We start from the raw sequence: 20,589 nt of genomic DNA, 5'->3' as shown, positions 1-20,589 counted from the left end.
TGTTTTCTCTATCCAATCCCATTAGTTAACTGTATTACTTTCCCAGGCTGAGCCAGCACAGCCCTCAGCCTCTCCTTGTCCAGCCTGTGCTCCAGCCTCCTGACCAGCTTGGTACCCCTCAGTGGGCTCACTCCTCTGTGCCAGTACCTTTTTGGGGGTAGGAAACCCCAGAGGGACTCAGCAGTCTGGATGTGATCTCACAAGTTGCACTGCAGCTGGTTTGCAGTCCTGCTAGCACAGCCCAGGATGAGGCTGGTCTTTGCCCCAAGGGTACACTGCTGGCTCATGTTCAGCTTATCTACCAGGCAGGTGCCCTTTGTCCCTCTGTCTTACCTGGCAATGGTATCAAAATCCATGCTTTATTCACTTACTTTGCCTGAAATTCTCTGTCAGCAACTAGTCCAAAAACGAATTCCCTACTTTTTTCCTGGTGATGAGTTCCTTCTAGTAGAAATAAATTGAAAGCTCTCAGCATGCAGTTATGTTGCCAGACCTTTTTTTGCTATATCTGAAATCTCCCTAAAAGTTCTCTTTTCTGGAGTGGAAAGAAAATAGTCTTACCTGAACCTGTGTTAAATAGCGAATATAATATTTGGTGTTACTGTGCCCAAACTTCTGGATTTGTCTTAAGGAGACAACTATCCTGCTTGGTTTTCCTTTTGCATGTGTCAAAGGAACTGCAGGGTATCAGTGGGGTTCATTTAATTTAACTTCAGCTAGACAAAAATGACTTATCCATCCCAAGCTAGTCTTCCAGCTTCTTTGATTGTTGGTGGCAAGAAAAACAGTCTTTCTTTGAGAATGAGGAATCTCACTGATCCTAGTCTCCTAAGGATGTTGCGCCACAGAGAGAACCTCAGCTCTCAGGCAGAAAAAGCAGGGAACTCACAGTACTGCCCCACAAGCAAAGCCTGGCTCCCCTGTGATGTGCCTTTTCATACCAGGGGAGTCCAACCAGAAGAGATAGCACATCCCTGTGTGCAACCAGGTGTCCTCAGCTGAGAAGACATTGGAATACAGCACTCAGGCATCCCTACTGGGGAGGAGGATGTCTTCAGTCTGCCCTGCACCCTTCAAAAGAGGTGGCTAAGTCTGCTGAACTCCAGCAGGTTTTTCATACTGTCTTTTGCTGGATCGAGTTTGATAATTTTCAGAATAAGTATGTCTGAGTAAGTGTCTGATCCTGCAAAACATCCATATTTTTCTACCTGTGCATGTGCTTGCCACTAAACCCCTGAGTGCTCCTGCTGAGGCTGGGGTACTGCCATGATCACCCCACTTGCCACCATCCTGCTGTTCCCATTTCAGCCTCTCATTTTCACAAAGCCTGAAGGTGACTGTAGCCATCCCCTTACCCCAGCTGTCCTATGTAATCCCTGTGTGGTGGCCATTTACTCCATTTTTATGCTTATTACTTTGCTTATTTTCCACATGGTGGTTCCAAAGAGTGGAAGAACATTTTCATCCTCTGCTGATGTGGTTTTCTGCTCTGTAGCATCCGCCTGCTTGCTCATCTGTAGCATTTGTGTTCTGCACAAGGAGATGTTACCAATTTAATATTTTTTTGTCTTATTTATGCTCCATTTCTCTGTTTCTCTTTACATTTCAGCTGGCATTTGATGTGAAAGAGTGTGTGATCTTGTGTTTAAAATATTCACAAGGACCTGTGTCTCTTCTCAGCTGTGCATTTACGAGGGGCTGATGGGCACTTCATCAGCTACTCTGAACCCTAATATTTCCATTTGTGAAATACTAAAGCTGTTCAAATGATTTATTTTTTACTGGCGAGGCCAATCTGGAAGTGAAAAAGAGTTTCAGTTTGGACCAGTTCAGAATGAAATTGCTCTGGAAGAAAAGACTAGAACAGAAAGCACTGCATCTGGTATGGAAATAGGTGGTTAATTTCTTCCCAAAGTTTTTTCAAACATTTCTTTCTTTTAAAAAAAGAACACCAAAATAAACCCACAAAGTACTCAGAGCTCTCTGCTGTTCTCCTCCAGTGACGCTTTCACGGTATTGCTGAGACGAAAGGGGAGAGCTAAAGATAAATCCATTAATGTTATATAAGATGCTCCGAAATGCCTCTAAATAAATAAAAGTACTTCCAGTTGTACACAGCACATGTGTCAGGAATCTATTGGCAGTGCCAAGATGCTCTTCCCTCTTTGGAGAATGCTGTGGGAGAGCTGAGCAGGAGTACTGCAGGTGGTTATTAGCAGCAGGTCACCCAGAGCAATTTTCAGGAAGTCTCCATGCACAAGTGAAATTTTTCCATTCAGCACAGCCCTCAATAATCCCAAGGGGTAAGAGCTTTGTGTGAGGTTCTGAAACACAGCTGAGCCACTGCCCTGCCCAACTGCTTGCTCTTGCAGCATGGAAGCAGAAGGAGTGTGCGCTTTGGTGCACTTTGGCAGTGCACACATAAAACTGCCAGCTTAAATCCCGGCTGAAAGTGGATTTGCTTTGCCACACCAAAGCAGAGGGAAGATATTCTCTTCTGGGAGCTGGTGGGATCATTTCCATGGCTCACTATGCTGGGTGGACAACAAGTGCTGTGGCTCCTTCAGCTGGACCTGCTTGCTCAAGCCCCCGTCCAGTGCATGATGCCAATTAAGTTTTGCAGGCATGTAAAGCCCTTGCTCCCTCGCCAGCTGCATCCACGGCTGGTGACACAATATTTCACTGCTTTTTGTAGCTCTCCTCATCTTTTTGTAGCTCTCCTCTGCCCATGACCATGTTAAAATGAGACTTCATCTGTCAGTAGGGACATTGGTGGCATCAAGGATAGAATGATTGTGATTTCTTCTGAAAGAGCTTAGAGGAAAATAAGACATCCAAAGTTGCAGCGAAGTTAGTGATGCTTTCCTTTCAGCAGGAGCAAGAAAAGGCCCAAATTAGGTTACTGAATGACAGAGGAGGAGAATCTTTTGCTTTAAGACTTTGGTACAGCAGGGAATGGGCAGCATGAAAAGGAACAATAGCAGAGAAGAAAAGATACTTAACAAAAAGAGGCAAGCTATGGAAAGAAGGAAAAATAATGCAGTCTGATAAAGTGTTTAATGTCTGAACATCCATGCTTTTTATTTCCAAATACACCACATGCATACAGAGGTGGGCTGGAAAGTTGCTGTCACGTTCAGCTAGAGCCAAGTGGCTTCCCCCAGCTTCATCAGAAGTTGAAGTGGCTCAGCTCTGCTCAATTCTGTTGCAAAAAATCACAGCAAAAGTAGGCCCAGTGTATTGCCTAAGTCTTGTTCAGCTCTCCACAGGAATTCCCTCCTTCTTGGTGGCTCTTGTGCTGCCTGGCACCCACCTCCAGGGGCTCCAAAGAGAGCCATGGCTCCGTACCATGCTGGGCCATGTGCCAGTGGCAATGCCACAGGAGGTGCCAAGGGCAACCCATTGTGGTCATTGCTCCCATGGTCATTGCTCCCACCATGCCAGGGGACCAGCAGGCCTTGACACCCCAACCTCATGCAGCCAGAAGAGCATGGCTGTGTCCTCCCTTGCTCCTCACTTCCTCACCCAGTTCCCAGTAAAGCTGCATAAAGATGGTCTTTCCCCCACTGCCACCCTGTGAAATTATTGCAGGATTCAGTTTTTATCTCTTGTGCATTCAACTGAGGGATGCCAGTTGCCTGTTGTGAGGGGAAGACTTTGGAGGTGCCAAAGGAGACACGAAGTCTCAACTCTGAGCCAGGCAGAACAAGAATTACGGGCTTTTAAACAACATAGGAAGCACCAAAGTCCCAGGAAGGCAGGGCACAGACACAGCAGCTCCTCTCCCTCATTTTACCAGAGCTCTTGGGATCCAATGTACTTTCTTTAAACTCAGTTTCTTAGATTACTTAAGATGTCTTGGATTACTTTAAACTCAATTTCTTGAATTACTTTAATTACTTCTCAAATTGTTTCTGAGAAAAAAAATGAAGGTTTTATGTGTCACCCAGCTACATATGCTGGGAGTTCTTTGGTACCAGGTGAGAATCTTAAGGGTTAAACAAAAATTATCCTCTCTGTAAATTCTGACTTTGAGGCAAAATTCATGGGAACCTGACCTAGGTCATTTCAGCACCTGAGACTTGCAGCATATTCAGTGAGACTTGCAGCATCATATCAGTGTGATTTCCATCTGCTGGGAAGCAGACTGAGACCTTGCCACTGATTTAATGTAATCAAGGCTTATATTAAAACACCCTTTTTCCTCTGCACCCTCTGTGTTAGTCACAGCAATCCCTTTGGGACAGTATTTCTCCAGAGAGAATTACCTGGGCTATTATGTCTAACCTGAAGGGCTGCACTGAGAGATTCCTAATATAGTGAGCCATATCAGAGTGGGTGGATTACAAAGCAGTATGTGGCAGTGCCTGAAGGCCACTCCTCACCCTGCTGTCAAACATCCTGTCAAGGGGAGAGGCATTTCTCTAATATTAAAATAACAGCACTGTCTTCCATTGATAACATCTGACTTCAAATGTCCTGCAACCAGGTCAGATTTAATATAGAATCAGAGAATCCTAGAATAGTTTGAGTTGGAAGGGACGTTTTTAAAGGTCATTAGTTCAACACCACTGCAATAAGTAGGGACATCTTCAACGAGGTCAGGCTGCTGAGAGCCCTGTCCAACCTGACCTTGAATATTTCCAGGTACAGGGCATCCACCACCTCTCTGGGAAAACTGCCAGTGTTTCACCACCCCTATCATAAAAAACCCTTATTTGTTATATCTAATCTAAATCGATCCTCCTTCAGTTTAAAACCATTGCCCCTTGTGCCTCAAATTCACTCTCAAAATCAAATGTGGGTAGGAAAGGACTCAGCACTTGCCCACTCTATCCCACCTCCAGAGCTGTAGCATAACAGGCAGGACCAGTTAACAGTGGTAATTAATTTTCCACAGTGGATTTGGGCTGGGAGTAGAGGAGAAGGAAGCCAGAGCCTATTAAAACAGAAACTTCTGAGGTGGGGGCTCTGTCCCTCCCTCTCCCACAGAGACATGGTAATTGTTATTCTGTGAGACCACGCAGAGGCTCGGAGCTGTCCTGCTTTGCAGCGCTCTGGGAGTGAAGCCTGTGCTGCCCTTTGCCGTCGTCCGTGGGTCGTGCAGGTGAATGGGTCTGCAGGCTTAAGGTTAATGGCTTACTGGAGAGAGGGGATCCTGGCACCAGGAAGCAGCAGGGAATGGAGACCCCCCAGGGAGAGCTGCCAGAGTGTGCTGTGCCTCCCCTCTGCAGGGCACTCTCAAACTCACTTCTCAGGACAGACCGAGGCTTCCAGGGTGCTCAGGGCCAACTGGAATCCCTTCAAACAGAGGCAGGGCTGAAGGAGGGGTGACAAAGCACTGCCTGCTGCTATCCACATCCTTACAAAAGGATTTTAAATCTGAGGTGCCCAGTGCTCACACAGCCCTGGCCCACAGCTGGAATGGAAAACAGGCACCTTACCAGGAGCCTGGGTTTGCAGGCAGAAGAGCGTTTCACAGATTCTCTCACCGAAGCTGTCACAATCCTGCTGGACATTGGGGCCAGACACCACTTTGTCCCCAAATCACAGCCCTGCATGGGAGACTTGTGGTTGTCTGGGCTGAGACAGTGGCACAGGACATCTGGGGGTTGTTAGCAGCAGGTTTTAGAGTCGCTCTCCTCCCTTGCACCAAATAAATAGAGCTCATGGGGGTCTAATGCACCATAGCACTTTAATCCTCCTGGGGATAAAGTGGATTACAATGCTATTTGGCTGGCCCCTGCATGCAGAGCCAAACTGTTGTAACAGGATTCAAATCCCTTCCCTAAGTCAGAGCAGATTTGCTTGTTGCTTTGAAAACTAGCTGAAAGACAGTTTGGACCCATAAATTGTGTTACAACCCTTTTAGAATATAAGATTGAACTATTTTATGACCTTGTTTGAATGTGCTTTTTTGGTAACTGGACAAGTTCCTTGAAGCCCTGCAGAGGTGGGGATTGGTGGTTTTACTGTAAACACACTTTTTTACTATTTACAAGAACAGTTTTCACACTCCCCAAAGAGTTAAAAGTTGTGTGTAAAAAGCTTGTAACTCCTTTAATGAGGAAGATCTGTTTCACTCAGCCATATGTAGCATCTCATGAAGCATCAGCACCTGTCTGGGATGTGATTGCACTGCAGTCCCCTGCTGTGTGAGGCTGGTTATTGGGACAGGGACTGATGCTAAGGAGTGAGGAAACGCATCCCCCCCCCCCCCCCCCAACTTCACCTTCTTCCCAGTTTGCGGTTCTGGGGAGAATTGCTATTAACAGGGGGAAAATGTACAGGAATTCACTGAGCCTCACCTGTGCAGGATCAGAAAAGCCTGCCCATTTCTTCCATGCGCGTGGAGCACCTTAAAACTTTCTCTGCATGCTGGGACCTGCAGCCAACAGCATAAGTGTCGCTCCTTTAATCATTATGGCCTTGGAGGGAGCAGCCTCTTGGCTGGAGAGCTCTGTTACCTGGCTGTGCCTCTCCAAGGGAAGATGTGAGGTTGACCACATGCTTGAAGGAAGACAGGTTACAAGGTAATGGATATAATATGACTGAGGACAAAGGTGACCTGTAGAAGTGTGGTAAATAAGTGGTTTTCTCTGCTTGGCAAGTGAATTTTGATCCCAGCATAGCACAGCACTGTAAGACACTGCTGCTATGTCTGGGAAAGCTTTGTGGGAGGACAAAGAGCAGAAAGCAGCAAGAGGGACAAAGGTTCTGAAACAAACACCCCCTCCCATTCATTCTCCTGCCAAACTGACAAAACCAAGGGGGACAGTTGCAAAATTGTCTTTCCTTCTTAGAGCCACCCATGTCAGCCTGTCATGTGCAGGGAAAATAGCAGCAGATCAATAGAGGTGTCTGTGCTGATACTTTTACCGTCTTGCCCTCTAAGAAACACAGAAATGTTCATCAGCCTTCCCTTTTAATGAGCCTTTCAGTGGGAAGAAATACACGGGTTTCTGTCTAAGTGTGTGCTTCACTACCAACCTCTGGACCTCTCCTAAAAGAAGAGATAAGTGATGGGCTCTGGTCATTGTCAGAGGTCCAGGCTGTGATGATGATGACAGCATTCTGGCATAACTTTACAGGAGAGCCCCTTTGGTCTGGCTGCAGCTCTGTGACAGCAGAAGCTGGTGCAACCTTCCCTGGAAGGTACCAGGTCTCCCCTGTGCTCCGCTGCTCACTGAGTGCTTTCCGTGGTGCCAAATCTCTGACACACACACGTGATCACCAGCCACAAATCCTCCACAGTGTGAGCTGAATCCCACTACCATCCCTGAGCACTCCCTCGGGTGGAAGGAGTGAGAATAGAGGTCCTGCAGCAATTTGACTTTAATGAAATTATGTGCGTTGGCACTGATTGAAGACCTGACCTGTGTGAAGGATGTCAACGTGCATAATCACACTGGAGTGTGATGCCTGCCATTTATCATTTGCCCCAGTCAGCCAGGAGCCCCCTTGCACCAGTGCCGTGGAGATACAGAATAAAGTAATCCCCTTGCAAAGGGCTTACAGTTCTGGATAACCACAAACATTTAAGCCTTGAAGAAAAGGGAGAGAAATGACATTGCTCCCAGCCCTTGTTTCCTAGCAGGTTTGTATTCATCGACCACGAACCTTAATACAGTTTTCACTCCACGTGTCAATTGTTAAGATAGATTTGGGGGCTGTCAACAAAATGTTACAGCTGAAAAGACCCAGCTAGAAATAATAGACTACAAAATGTCAAAGTAGTCATAACACTGTAAACCACCACAGAGGAATAAGTGTGGCCCTTTCACATTTCATGGTCCCTTAGATGTCTTTTGAGAGCAACCACAGCCTCCCTGTGCATCCCTGGGAGAGAAATTGGCATGCTGAGGAGCAGGTTCACCTGGGTTGACTCTGACACCAGTTTTTGGACACAGTGCCTTGCTTGCCCAGAGCCAGCTGGCTCCAGTTGGCCCACAGGCTGCTATGGGTGGACAACTGTTTGTGTCATGCTGGGCACAAAGGGACTCGATCCCCACATCTCCTCTGGATGCTGTCACAAAGTGGTGATGCATTCCCTATGCAGCTGGAGGAAAGCTGAGCACCTGGGGAGCATATCAGAGCTAAAGCCCACTGTATTTATGTGGCTGGATGTGAGCTGGGTAACTTGGGACCACTTGCACAGCATGTTTCACTCTACAGTCAGAGGGGTGTTTCAGAGCAGAGTGTTTCTTGTCAGCTTGTTTGTCTGAATGGTGTCTCTACAGGCTCCTGTGGAGACACCTGTGCCATTGGGTTCCCAGTGCAACCTTCTCGGGGGAGCAATTCCCACCCAGGTCAAGACAATTCTTACTGGGGCTTCACTGACACCCCAGACCTTTTCCTAGAGGGTCCTGTTTATTTTCAAGAGAGTTTTGCTTCCAATGCCTACATTCAAATGCTGCCAAGGCAGTACTGAGATTGTTCGTCTCTCTGCCGGGCTTTGGGTCTGAGCAGTGGAGAGCTTGGCCATGGGGGATTTTTGTAAAATGAAATGCCCTATGTGTTTAACACAGCTGCAGCTCCTACAGTAACAAACCTGCAACTCAGCAGGACCTGAAATAATAAACTTGAGTCTAGTCTTAGGTAGTAGTGGAGCAATAGTCACCCCCATGTGTGCTTATGGGACCTTATCAGACAGTTTCACTGGCACTGAAATTGTGTTGGGATCTGATGTGTGTTGACAGTCTTTTTTCTGCTCACTTTTTTTTTTTTTTAATAATTAAAATAACAATTAAAATAAATGAAAGTAGAGGGAGACCATCACATAAAAGGGGTTGAGCACAGAAGAATTCACTTACAAAATTTCCCCGTGCACTTAGGAATGCAGCTATTTTTTTTACCCATTCAGACAACCGGACCTTTTCAGATAATGACAGGGCTGTGTGTTTTTAACCTATCTTGTGCGGACCCTGATGCCGGGAGACGGGAGCCTGCACGCAAGCGGTTCCTCCCCTGGGAGTGCCTGCCCCAGCCGGCAGTGCTCAGAGCACAGCCTTGCGGGAAAATCCTCCCGGAGCCGGCACCCTGCTAGAAACCATCTCTTCCTTCCTGAGCACAGCCTGAGACGGGAAAGATGACTGTGGGAAACATGCCCTTTTTTTGTGAGGTGATGCTCTGAAGAGGGATTTACCCCGTCAATGGACGTCCCAGGGACCAGGAGCTCGGGAAAGATGCTTCCTGCAAGCCCTCCAAGTACCTCACAGGGACTCTTGCAGAGCCAAAAATAAGTTGTCCTGAATGAAATTAATTTCTGAGCTTGCACCAGGATAGCAGAGTTACCTCACAAGTCAGGTCAGCAAGGACTTCTCACAAAACAGAAGCCACTTCATTAAAGTTGGTCATTCACTAGTGTGATAAAGTAATTAAAGCCTCCTGATTGCTTTCTCCCCCTGCTGCTCCTTCTCTACTACAAACATGAAGGCTCTGGTATAGATGGAGCTGTTGACACTTTGTCAGTGAAAATTCATAACTGTGCAAGTAAAAGAAATGTTTTTATGGGGACTATAAATAGTTTCACATTAGAGCAAATGTATTCTCCCTCCTAAAATAGATTCACCTTGCAAACAGCTTAAGGACAGTTTCAGCGCCAGAGGAATGCCTTCAGAGTCCCCTCAGGAGACAGAAACAGCCGGTTTTCCCCTGAACGAGCAGACAGCAGCAGAGGAGATCTCTCTGCTGCCACCCCCCCTCCTCCTGTTCCCCACTGCCTGGCAGCATCCCTCTGTGCTGGGGTGTCAGCCTGGGAGACCACACAGCATCCTTCTACTAAAAAGGGACGTTAATTCATCCAACCAACTTTTCCAATCATTTTTACTAAATGCTTGCAACATGCATGCTCATTATGTGGGTGAAATTGATGAGGAAACTTCGGGGAGGGGGAGCCGCGACTTCCCACGGTCACTCAGAGCGGTGGGTTGCTTCTCTCTTGCTCCAAAAGGAATCATGCATTCAGACAATGCAAACATCCCCTCTGCCAGGGCTGCAGTGTGTTAACAGCACTCTCCCCTTGCTGCCAGAGCATAATTTCATTCCCTGTGGAGAATCGCGGGTGCCGGTGTTGGGGAAGACGAGGAGATGTTAGAAGAGAAAATATATTTTTAACTCACCTTGAGGCTGTGTGTTGGGTTGACGACGCAGACAAGTTGCCCGGCAGCTGAGAAAACCCTCTTTGCCTTGTAGTGCTGAAACCGCAGGTGAATAAGATCTAACACAGCCCCAAAGCACTGGGTGAAGAAAAGCATCACAACTTTTGGCGTTGCTGCTGCTGCTGCTGCTGCTTCTGTTGCCGCTGCTGCTGCTGGCAGTGGGCAGGGGAAGCAGCCGCGGAGCTCTGGAGTCCTTGAGCCCGGGGTGGGAGTGTAGTCGGCGAGAGCTACTCTCCGGCACAGCTTAGCATGCCTTCATATTCATCATCAAAATAAGACGGGAAGAGGCTTGCAGCAGCGGGGCGGCCAATGGAAAGGACAGAAATGTTATCCTTGAGGTCCGGAGACAGCCAATAACAAATGCCTCCCCTCCAGAAACTCCCTGATGAATAGAGCCTGGTGGAGAATGTATTATTGAACATTACCATACATCAGCGCATTGCATTTATCTTGTGATTACAGCCAGTCATACGTAAGGCTGTGGAGATATGCAGGCAAATTGATTGCTTAACATCTCCATTTATTAATTGCCTTAATTTAACAAAGGAGTGCTCGGATAGCAAAGCTACATGTAAGGCGTAGGGAAGAACCCCTCCAGTGAAACTGTGAGAAAGTAGCAAAAATAGGTTAAGCAGACTATATTTTACTGAGGGAGAAAATTCGAATGTGCAAAGAGAGTTACAGTTCCTTGCAGGGGTTAAGCAGAAGTAGAGCTTGCTACATAAATAGATTCTCGTCTGTGCTTTCACAGGCTTCAATTTGGATTTTCACTGCTCTGAAGTTTTCTAAATTTTATATTCTGCTACTTCACAAGGGTCCCAGCACACAAATAACATTTTTCCCATCATTGAAAATAGGAGAGGTCAGGTCTCAGGTCTGGTGTCACTTGGAATAACTCCATTTAGAGACAGCAATGTTTTCCTGATTTACACTTGCTGGTGGATCAGGTCTGTTGGACACAAAACATGGTAATTACTGGATGCTGGAACTATGGGAGCATAAAAAGGCACAGAGCATGCTTCTAAAAATAATGAAATACGTGATGCATGAGAGCACACACACACAGAGAAACTTGCACCGAGGGAAAAGTGGCTTCTAAATCAACAAAATAATTAAACATGCAGAAGGCTTTTGCTTGTCATTCATCTGCATATCGGTGAGCAGGAAATTACGAATTAGCCATTAGATAGTCCTAGGCATTAAAAAGGAATTAGGGACGTGCAACAAAAATAAACATGCTTTTAGGTATTATTACCAGTGCGTATCTCTGTTGGTGGGCAGGGATCCTTCTCGAGCCATTGAGTCTCATTAAACTTGAGTCCCCATAACCGGGTTTTCTGGGAGGTGACTGCGCTGAAGCAGCTGAAGGAATCAGAAAGCACATTCATTTCGTGGGACAATCCTGTGTGAGATGTTGCTCTGCTTGTTAATAAATCAAAGTGAGTTAATTTAATTAGCTCTCTGCCAGAACTTCCTATCAGGGTGCTATTTAGGCTTGCTAGCTAAGTACTCAGATGGCTTATTTAGCCTTGGTAATCCTTTTTCCCTTCAAAGCAGAACAGAGAAAAGTAGCTTTTCTTTCATTTTTTTTCCTCTTTTTAATTGTGAGCCCCACGCTGGGGGTGAGGCTGCTGCTGCGGACAGAGCAGCCCCCGTACAGCGCGGGAATTAGCCTGGGACTGTATTGTCAAAACTGCCTCTTCCTAAATCAATACTGCAATCCTGGCTCGGCCAGACTGCAGAGAGGCTGTGCATTAAAAAAAAAAAAAAAAAAAAAAAAAAGAAGAAAAAGGAAAAGGAGGCCTGAGTAGATAAATATGTGAAAATTGTGAATGCTGGAACAGCTGATTACACAACCCCCAAAAAACATTAAGGATTGGAGGAATATGTATCCCTCAGTCCTTAACATTTGGTTGTAAATGAGGAGATAATTTTTGCAGTGCTGAGTGACACTTTGAGAATATTTTCAGACAGACTTGAGGACAAGTGAGTGAATCGATTTGCTTAAATGTATTCTTTCTCTCTCTGTTCCCAAAGTAACTGTGAGCATCCAGCTATTTATTGTTTGTTTTTTCCTGATTTGTAGTTGGTAGCTGCACAATTCTTGATACCAGGAAATTTCTGTCTGCAAGTTACCAGTCCAAGTACTCACCATCAAAGCCCAAAATGGGCTAAAGGTAAGTAATGCTACTTACACTGGTTATTGCCACCCGAATCCCTGGAGATCATTTCTGTTTGACTATTGACTAAATGCCTAGAGTTGGGGGAGCACCACTATATCCATGGGCAGCAGAGACGGAACCCCCATCCCTGCTGTCCTGCTAACCTCAGGGCTCTGGCAATTCCGTGATCCACTCCTCTTGAGACCCAGCTGCCTTCCAGGGTTGGCAGGAGAGGTATCCCTGACCCCACAGGCACATAGGAGCATCTTCAACCTGAAAATGCATCCATGCCTCTGGGCTGGTGCACAAAAAAGGTTGTTGTTCTCCAAAAAAAAGACCACATTCAAGGATGGGTGAAGGACCTCTGCAGTGCCCAAATCCCTGTGTGCATACGTGCCCATCATACTTGCTACATGTGACTTTCTGAGGAGCATCTGTCTGACATCACTATCTGTGGGGAAGGATGAAAATGAGCATTCAGTGCATCTGAAGGTGGCTCATGTTCAGTGCATGAGCTCACATTCATGGTGGCACATCTGGAAAATATTTTACTGCCCATTATTTGTCCAGAGACCCCCATACAGCACCTGCTTATTGCATTTCAACACAGGACTTTTAGCACCTGCTTGACGAGGGACCCTACATCCACCAAGACACAGCAGCTGGCTGTGCAAGCAACTTCTCTTGCAAACAAAGGATCAGCAGCATGGTCTGGTGTGCAGGTGTGGATCCAGTTCTTTCTTCCTCTTTCACACCCAGAGGCTGTGGACCAGCATAACTCCATTAATTTGAGTTTGTGGTGGTCTCATCCAGGCTTGGGGATGCAAGGTCTGCTGCCCTGCCTGGCCTCACACCACAGAGCAGGTCCTTACTGTCATTTTTTAGCTGTATGGATGCAGCCAGAGAGAGGAGAAACAAGTTCACCTGCAAGGGGCGCTTGGTGAATCCCATTTCACTGCTGGTTGCAAATTTCTGGTGACTGCAGCCGTTATTTCCAAGATGGTTAATTCTGTAACAGACAGGTGGGAAGCAGCAGAAGTCCATGAGCTAAACCTCCATTAGGATCCAGATTTTGCCAAGTTAGCAGCTCAAGTGGCATCACTGTAATACCCGTGGGAGTATAATGCTCTAACAGCTGAGCTGCGGCTGCGGCAGCATCAGGTTTGCACAGTAATAGGGTCAGCCAGACACAAAAACTGACTGCAGCAGCAAAAGCTTTCCAGTTTTTCAGTCCAAGCTGCCAAGGTGAAAGGAGAACACTCATGGGAAACCTCAGGTGTCCAGGCACTGTGTGACTTGGCAGGATGATAGCCTGGGAGATGTATTGCTCCGTCCAAACCCAACATGAGATTTTGGGTTTTAACCAGATTTGTTGACTTTCTGACTGGGCACTTTTGGGGGTGACCTTCCTACACACTGCTTTCTCTTTCTCTCTCCAACAGCTATAGGGGAAACCTAACCTGCCTGGGACAACATCAGCACTAGTCTTTATCCCAAGAACAGGAGAGCAGATGCTGCTCAGGCTATCACAATTGTCCATACAGACACCTTACCAGCCTGCCTGTGCTCCCATGCTTCTGAGTGGTAGTAGGATTTCTGGCAAGGCTGGCTGATGCAGGACGTACTCTGGCTCCACTATTTGTGTTTCCCTGAGAAAGGAGCCAGGCCAATCTAACCTGACACCTGTCTGGGACATCAGGCAGTTTTCTGCATCCTTTGGATGCAAACTTAATGTACCAAGTTTTATGTGCTCTCCCAGGTCTCACAGGAGGTTTTGAGGATTGGTGTTTGCACTGTTATCATTTTCCTGTGTTATCTTTTAGGCAAGAACATAACAGTCTCACTAGCTCAGTGCAATGATCCCTCCAGCCCAGAACCCTGTCCCCAGCAGCAGCTACAGGAGATGGCATTTTGAGTTGGCTTGTGGGCAGGGACCACCTGCTGCCCATTCTCCTGGCATTCCCTAAGCACCTACAGCTGTCATCTTGGGGCATTGGAGGGCACATCCATAGGGAATCAGAGCCTTTTAGAAGTAGCAACTTTTACAACTGTGTCAAGTGTTGTAGCCCTCCAGCCTGTAAAGCACATGTCACTTCACACTGACTGCTTTGTGCTTTGGTTGGACCCCATCCTTCCCAAAAAGCCTGGCTTTGAAGATTCCCATGAAGGAGACCAGTGGCGTCTCCTGCTAAGTTCTTCCAAAGATTATTTATCTTCACCACTAGCATTTTTTATCGTATTTTCAGTCTGAATTATTTTCCTGCATGAGCTTCTGACTTCAGAAAATCATCATGCTTTCTTGCTGGTATAGGAGGACACTGATGTGGCAAGATGTGTTTTTCTTTTACTCCTTTCAAAGCCATCCTTTCTATATAAATATTAGCAGTACATGAGTTTTCTAGCTGTTGGGTCAAGGGAGAAATTCTTCATTTCTCTTTGGGATACACCTGCTCCTAAGGGAAAAATGTTGCTGCTTCTACCATCTTAATTTTGTCCTTTCACACGGCTGCATTAGGTATTCTCTGCCTCCCTCTGCTCGCTTATTAATGGAGGAGTTTATGGCAGTATCTCATGCCAGTTCTCTGCAAATGTTACACCCGAGAGAGCATCTCCTTTAACTCTCACCAGCAAGCCAGCAGCTCAATAAAGACACTTCACATTTTCATGCTGTTACTAGATAAAGTAACTGCCATCATTTCCTATTCATAGTGGTTGCCGGGTGCCCAAATTACCATAAAGACCTATTGCTTTCAATTGCCAGCCTAACAGTGCCCACCAGAGACTTCTGCTGCCCCAAGCCACACCGGCTGGGTGGATGGACCGTATCTGCCTCAGTTGCCTTGCGTTGGAGAGAAAAAGCTCCTGGAAACAGAAGTGATGGATGGAGGAGGCTCCTTTTCCTGCCGACAGCATGAGCAGTGGCTTGTTCAGAGGTAGCCTCTAACTCTGAGGAGGTTTTAAGGGATGAGAACTTTTCCATGACTGGGAGGCCTGCCTGAGAGGCTGTCTCTGGCCCCTGTCTTCGCTCCCAGAGCTGTGCTGAGCTGGGGAAAGTAGCAGACGCAACGCAGGCTGGCGGCGGTGCAGCTGACGCCCTATAATCTCCTTGGTGTGCTCTCAGCTCCAGGGCTGGTGTGTAATCAGGATGCTGGGGGCCTCCCTAGGAGCCTGACAGAGTCCCAGTGGGCTTTTTTTTTTTTTTTATCAGTCCAACTGCTTTAAAAGAGACACAGAGACACACGCACAGGTACGTGCAAAGGACGGACAGGCAGCAAGAAGGAGAGAGACTTGCTGTGCTCAGGTCAAAGGGGGAGAAGCTTTTTGGGGCTGCAGAGGAGCCCTTATGAACCAGGTACTGCTGTTCCCCACTCCCCCACCAAGGAGGAGGTCATGGAGAAAAAGAGGTGGAGGGCTGTATCCAAAAAACTCAGCAAGACAGAATGAAGTTCCTGCTTTTCTGGGTCACATGAATGATAAATTATTTGGGCTGGGACTGTTTGGACAAGTCTCTAAATTTCAGACCCCTTTTCTAAGTTTCAAACCCTTTTTCATGTGACTCTCTGGGACAAATTACAGCAGTATCTTTCCTTGTGGTCCTGGTGAGACCAGGGGCCACCTTCACTATCTGAGGGTCTCCCCAGCTCCTGCCATCTAAGGGCTGGCAGATCTCACTGGTGACCACTGGCCAAGAGGCACATGTAGCCTTTCCAAATTTGTATTTAGTCGTTTGAAAAATGTTCCTGCCAAAGGCAGTGTTTCTGAGGCACTGCTGCAGAGCTCAATTAGCTAATGGCACAGGGACTGGGGAGCGATGAGGACGAGAGGCAGCACTCAGTGCCAAGTGCTGTTAGGATGATTGCCATGTCCCAGCGTATCACCAGAGGCGCCCATCCTGCATGAGCTGCACCCAGGAACAGCTTGCTTGGAACGTGTCCTTCCACATCTGCACAAGTACCAAAGGCATCCTGGCAGCTGGTGGCATTTTTCCAGCCTACATGTAGCTTAGGTTGAGTCCACACAGATCAGAGACAATGCAGGGACTCATCTGCCCAGAAGCTGCACACAAAAAAAGGTGCTGAAGAAGAAGGGCCTCACCTGGAGGATCAGATTCTCTTCCTGTGCTCACATGTGGTGCTCCCATGACACCAGTGGCATTTGTAGACAGGTATCTGATGGCAAAACTTCACTCTTAGACTATTTATTTCACCCTCAGGATAATCTCATGAGGAAAAAACCGAGGTGGCCCCCCTCAGTTTCAGTCCTCCCTGAAACAAATTCTGGGGCTGAATATACCCTTGCAATTCTTCAGCTGAATGTACCCGTGCAATTATGCTGATGTCAGCAGAGATGAAGCAGACCAGTGATTACCATCACCAGGTACCCAGGGCAGTGGAAGCCACCCAGCTCCCTCTGGGCTACGATCTGCAGGAACTGTGTCTCCCTGTGCCCCTGGATTAGCATCTCACAAGCCAGACACAGGCTGAGGTGTCCAGGATCTGCATCACACAACCCATCTGGCCTTGGATAACATGGCAAATAACATGGCAAGAAATGCTGGGGAGGGTTGTCCAAATGTGACCTCTTTTTGCCTCTTCTTTGCATCCCAGGTGGAAGCGCAATGCTGTGCTGTGCTTTAAATGTGGCTGGAGTCATGGACTGGGCAGAGGATGGTGGTATAGCAGTGGAGAGGGGCAGAAGGTGAGAGATAGGGGGGGCAGGAGATGTGCCTATAAATAATTCACTTTCCTTGTGTGGTAGAAGGAGATATATCTGGAGTTATTAACCTTGGTTATAAACCCTTAATTCACTATTTCCTTGGAGCAAGACAGCACAACTTCCTTTCGTGCTGGTGGGCATGTCACCCAGAGTCCCTCTGGGCAGGTAATTCCTCTCTAGTATAGGCTTTCAACAGTGCTTGAAGTAAATTTAAAATATGTAGCACTGGAAATGACAACAACCAAATGAATACTTGCAGCCACATCACGTCCTTGGTTTCCCTGGGGAGAGCAGTTTCAATACTGACAGTGTTGCCTGTTTTGGGGCACAGCCACATGACAGACCTTATTGCTTTTCTTCCTGTATTTGTAAATTTAACTAAATTAATTTGATTTATATAGCCAATAAACAGGTGCTTCTGTCCCCTGCTCTCAGACACAATTGTCAACTGGACTGCTCCTGCAGCCACCTCTCCACCAATAATAACAGTATCTTTTAGTGGAAAACAATAATTTAAAGGGGCAATGGTCCTAATTGCATAATGTCTTGATGGTGGCTCTGTTTTCAGAGAATAACTAATGTTTTTCACTACAAGATCAGTTATCATCTCTGGGGATACAGCCACCTCCTTCCTGGAATGCTTTTCATGCTGGAGGACACGCATTGAAACCAAGAGCAATATTGTCAGCGCAAATCCCAGCTGACACCACGCGTTCCTGGCTGTGATACAGCCAGCTCCCAAGGGGCAAGCAGAGCCTGACCTCGGGCAGCCAGCAGAGACCCAGACTGAAAGCTTCTGGCCTGGGCTGTAGCTCTGCTGCCTTATGCTGGAGGGAAAATTCCCAGAGCCTGCTCTCCAAGGTTTTTCCAGCAAAGCGACTACTTTGAGTTAAATGTCTCCATGTGAAAACATCCCTCTGCTGGCAGTAACAGCTGAGGGAGCCTTCCCAGTGTGATTTGTGTGCAGTAGCACTGGGACAAAACTGCCTGCGTTGCTCCTCATGGCACACCACACTCAAGCAATAATTCAAGGCCTGATTTCCTTCCTTTGGGGGCTCAGTGTTTCAGATGGTTTTTGATAGTTTTTACCAGAAGTCTAAGCCCTCAGTAAAACTGAGCATCCATATGGCCCAACACAAAATCCTAAAGCAAGTTAGCAAGACCATCCTGACTATATCTTGACCTATTACTAGAAAATCAACAGCTCCTGCAGATCTCTTGCCAGTAATTAGCTGGTGGACAGCAAACTGCTCCTCCTCAAGCCCTTCCACCACTGCCACTTTCCCACTGAGCTGTCGCCCTCAATCAAGGAAAGCCCTAGTGAGCAGATGAGCCCTGACCTCTGGCCTTGAGACCACCATGCTCCGGCTCAGGGGGTCTCAGGAGGCTTCCTTCCAGAATGCACACTGGTTTACATTTTAAATGGCAATTTAAGCACCATGATACAGCTAACACTGAAAACACAACTTGTTTGAAAGCAATCCCTGTCACACAGCATAACAATGGCATGCCTCAGGGTTTGTCTTGTTTTTTTTTTTTTTAATGTAAAGATATCAAATCATCAGCTGACTCTCACGGTGTTATTTCACCTCTCCATATGAAGCAAGGCTATCAGACACACTTTTCTTAATTACTCAGCAATCCCACTGAGATTCATTTATCTCCAGGGTTGAAATATGCCAGGCATTTAATGTACAAACCAAATGATTGCATTAAAAGTTTGCCAGAAGGAGTATCAACCTTTTATGGGTGTAAACTTCCCTGTTTGAATGATTCAGAAAGGTGGCTAGAACATATTCAGTTTAATTATTTCTCTCAATAGTTTTAGAAATGTCTTCTCTACTATCTACAAGCAGCGTACATCTCGATTATATATGACATGTTTATTTTTAGCCAAAAGAAAATCAATAAAGAGACTCCACTTTTTATTTAATGTCACTGTTGGATGGCTGCGCACAACCAAAAACCCCACAAATATAAGTTGAATCGTAAAAATCCAAGCAGCTACTTAACAAAGCATAAAAAATAGATGCCAAGCCCTTGTTTTTTGGAATTAGGTTATAAACCATGCCCCTGCATCTGAAATGCGAAATAGCAGAGCTGGAGGACAAGGCTGAAGCAGCATCTTCACCCCTCTGCCTCCTGGCATGGTGGCTTTGAATCAAAGTCCAAGAGGAGTCATCTTGCCTCGAAGAACACCTATGTTCCACCCATGACCCATCATAAGAAAGGAGGAGCTGGGACAAATTGCACTCTGAAAGTTCAGTTTGGGAATTTTTTCCTTGCATTTTTATTTTTCAATTTTTTGAATCTCAGTATCATTTGTCCCCTGATCCAGCATGCAGCCCCAGGGGCTGCCACCTGGTCTCCATTTCTGCTGTGCCTGCTGAGGGTGAGATGTCCCAATGCACAAGCACAAGTGGGACAAATTCATGATGGAGGACCTCACCCCTCTGGTGATCTTGGCTCCTAAATCTACTTCCTTTTAGCAAAGAAAATAGACACATTTTTGTTCCTCCAAAACACCACTGGAGGAGGCTTGGCTGCCCTGTGTCTCTTGGCCCTTTGGTCCCTGTCTGAGCCTGCCTGGGGCTGAGGCCATTCAGCAGGAGGGAAGAGGTGTGGGCTTGGGGACAGCATCCCTACAGGAAGATTAGGCACAGAGCGAGCCTGGGTGCATGGCACCTTAATCTCACCTGCAGGAGCACTCAGACCTAACATGGTCAAGCCCCCTGGGAAATCCAACCTTTCCCAGCCTGTGCACGTTTCACTATCACCATCTCCTTCATCCCCTACTGCCAGTCTTGGAGTGATGATTTCTTGCCTCCTGTGGCTTGTCTGGGTGTGGCCACATCCATGGGTGAGATGGACTTCTCTACCTCAAAGGCCAGGGAAAGGAAAGTGGGGGAGGAGGAACACAGCATCCAGATTAATTCACACTCAGCAGCTGTTGCTAGTATTACTGGTTTCCATCATGAGAAAGGTAAGCAAATAAAAGAATTTAAAAGGCTTTTTCTTCTTGTACATCTGATTTTTCCACTGTTTTCAGATCCCACCAACTAATTTCTCCTGAAGAGGAGAAAGTCCTTCTAAGATGGTTTTCCAAAGCTTTGTGATTAATGTAATGGGAGCCCTGATGTGTGTTGATTTGTGTTAGAGTGTCAGTCTCATTTGCAGGTAACCTGGGACAGATCCACTCCACTTCACTTTGCTGGGCTGTAGCACAGTCAGATCTGTTCGAGATGCACTTTGTTACCAGCAGAGGTACCCTCAGGGCGCTACATCAGTTTGCAATAACTTAGTCACTGCTGCCTCTTAATCCTCTGATATCCTCCACCAGGATATTTGCCTTTTTTAAGTTAAATAAACTGTATTTGGTAGCTGACTGGGGTAAATAGCAATTTCTTTAGCTAGTGGATCCTAATTAACCAGGTCTGAGTAAGGCAGACACACATATCCTGGTAATATTGTCATTGCACATTGATATTCCAGCAGAGGATCCTGGGGATCTTTATGTGACAGTGCAGGGGACAGGGCAGGGGAGTGGGTCA

General features: G+C 46.7%; 1 protein-coding gene across 3 annotated transcripts in view; it reads right to left on the bottom strand.

Moving 5' to 3' along the window:
• Positions 1–20,589, bottom strand: part of SIAH3 (siah E3 ubiquitin protein ligase family member 3) — a 65,956-nt gene that overhangs the window by 32,905 nt on the left and 12,462 nt on the right. Inside the window, exons 2-3 of one of the 3 annotated variants that reach the window (XM_048295321.1) lie at positions 11,416–11,522; positions 10,122–11,109 (exon numbers count right to left, since the gene is read on the bottom strand). In XM_048295321.1, the coding sequence (XP_048151278.1) occupies positions 10,122–10,256 (135 nt within the window). In that variant the 5' untranslated portion in view covers positions 10,257–11,109; positions 11,416–11,522. Of the gene's footprint in view, positions 1–10,121; positions 11,110–11,415; positions 11,845–20,589 lie in introns of those variants that run through there. The other 2 variants (XM_048295320.1, XM_048295322.1) reach the window with 2 other exon arrangements.

Source organism: Corvus hawaiiensis, chromosome 2, assembly GCF_020740725.1.
Source record: "Corvus hawaiiensis isolate bCorHaw1 chromosome 2, bCorHaw1.pri.cur, whole genome shotgun sequence".
Taxonomy (NCBI): Eukaryota; Metazoa; Chordata; class Aves; order Passeriformes; family Corvidae; genus Corvus; species Corvus hawaiiensis.
The sequence above is the reverse complement of the archived record's forward strand: the minus strand, read 5'-3'. Positions and strand labels throughout refer to the sequence as shown.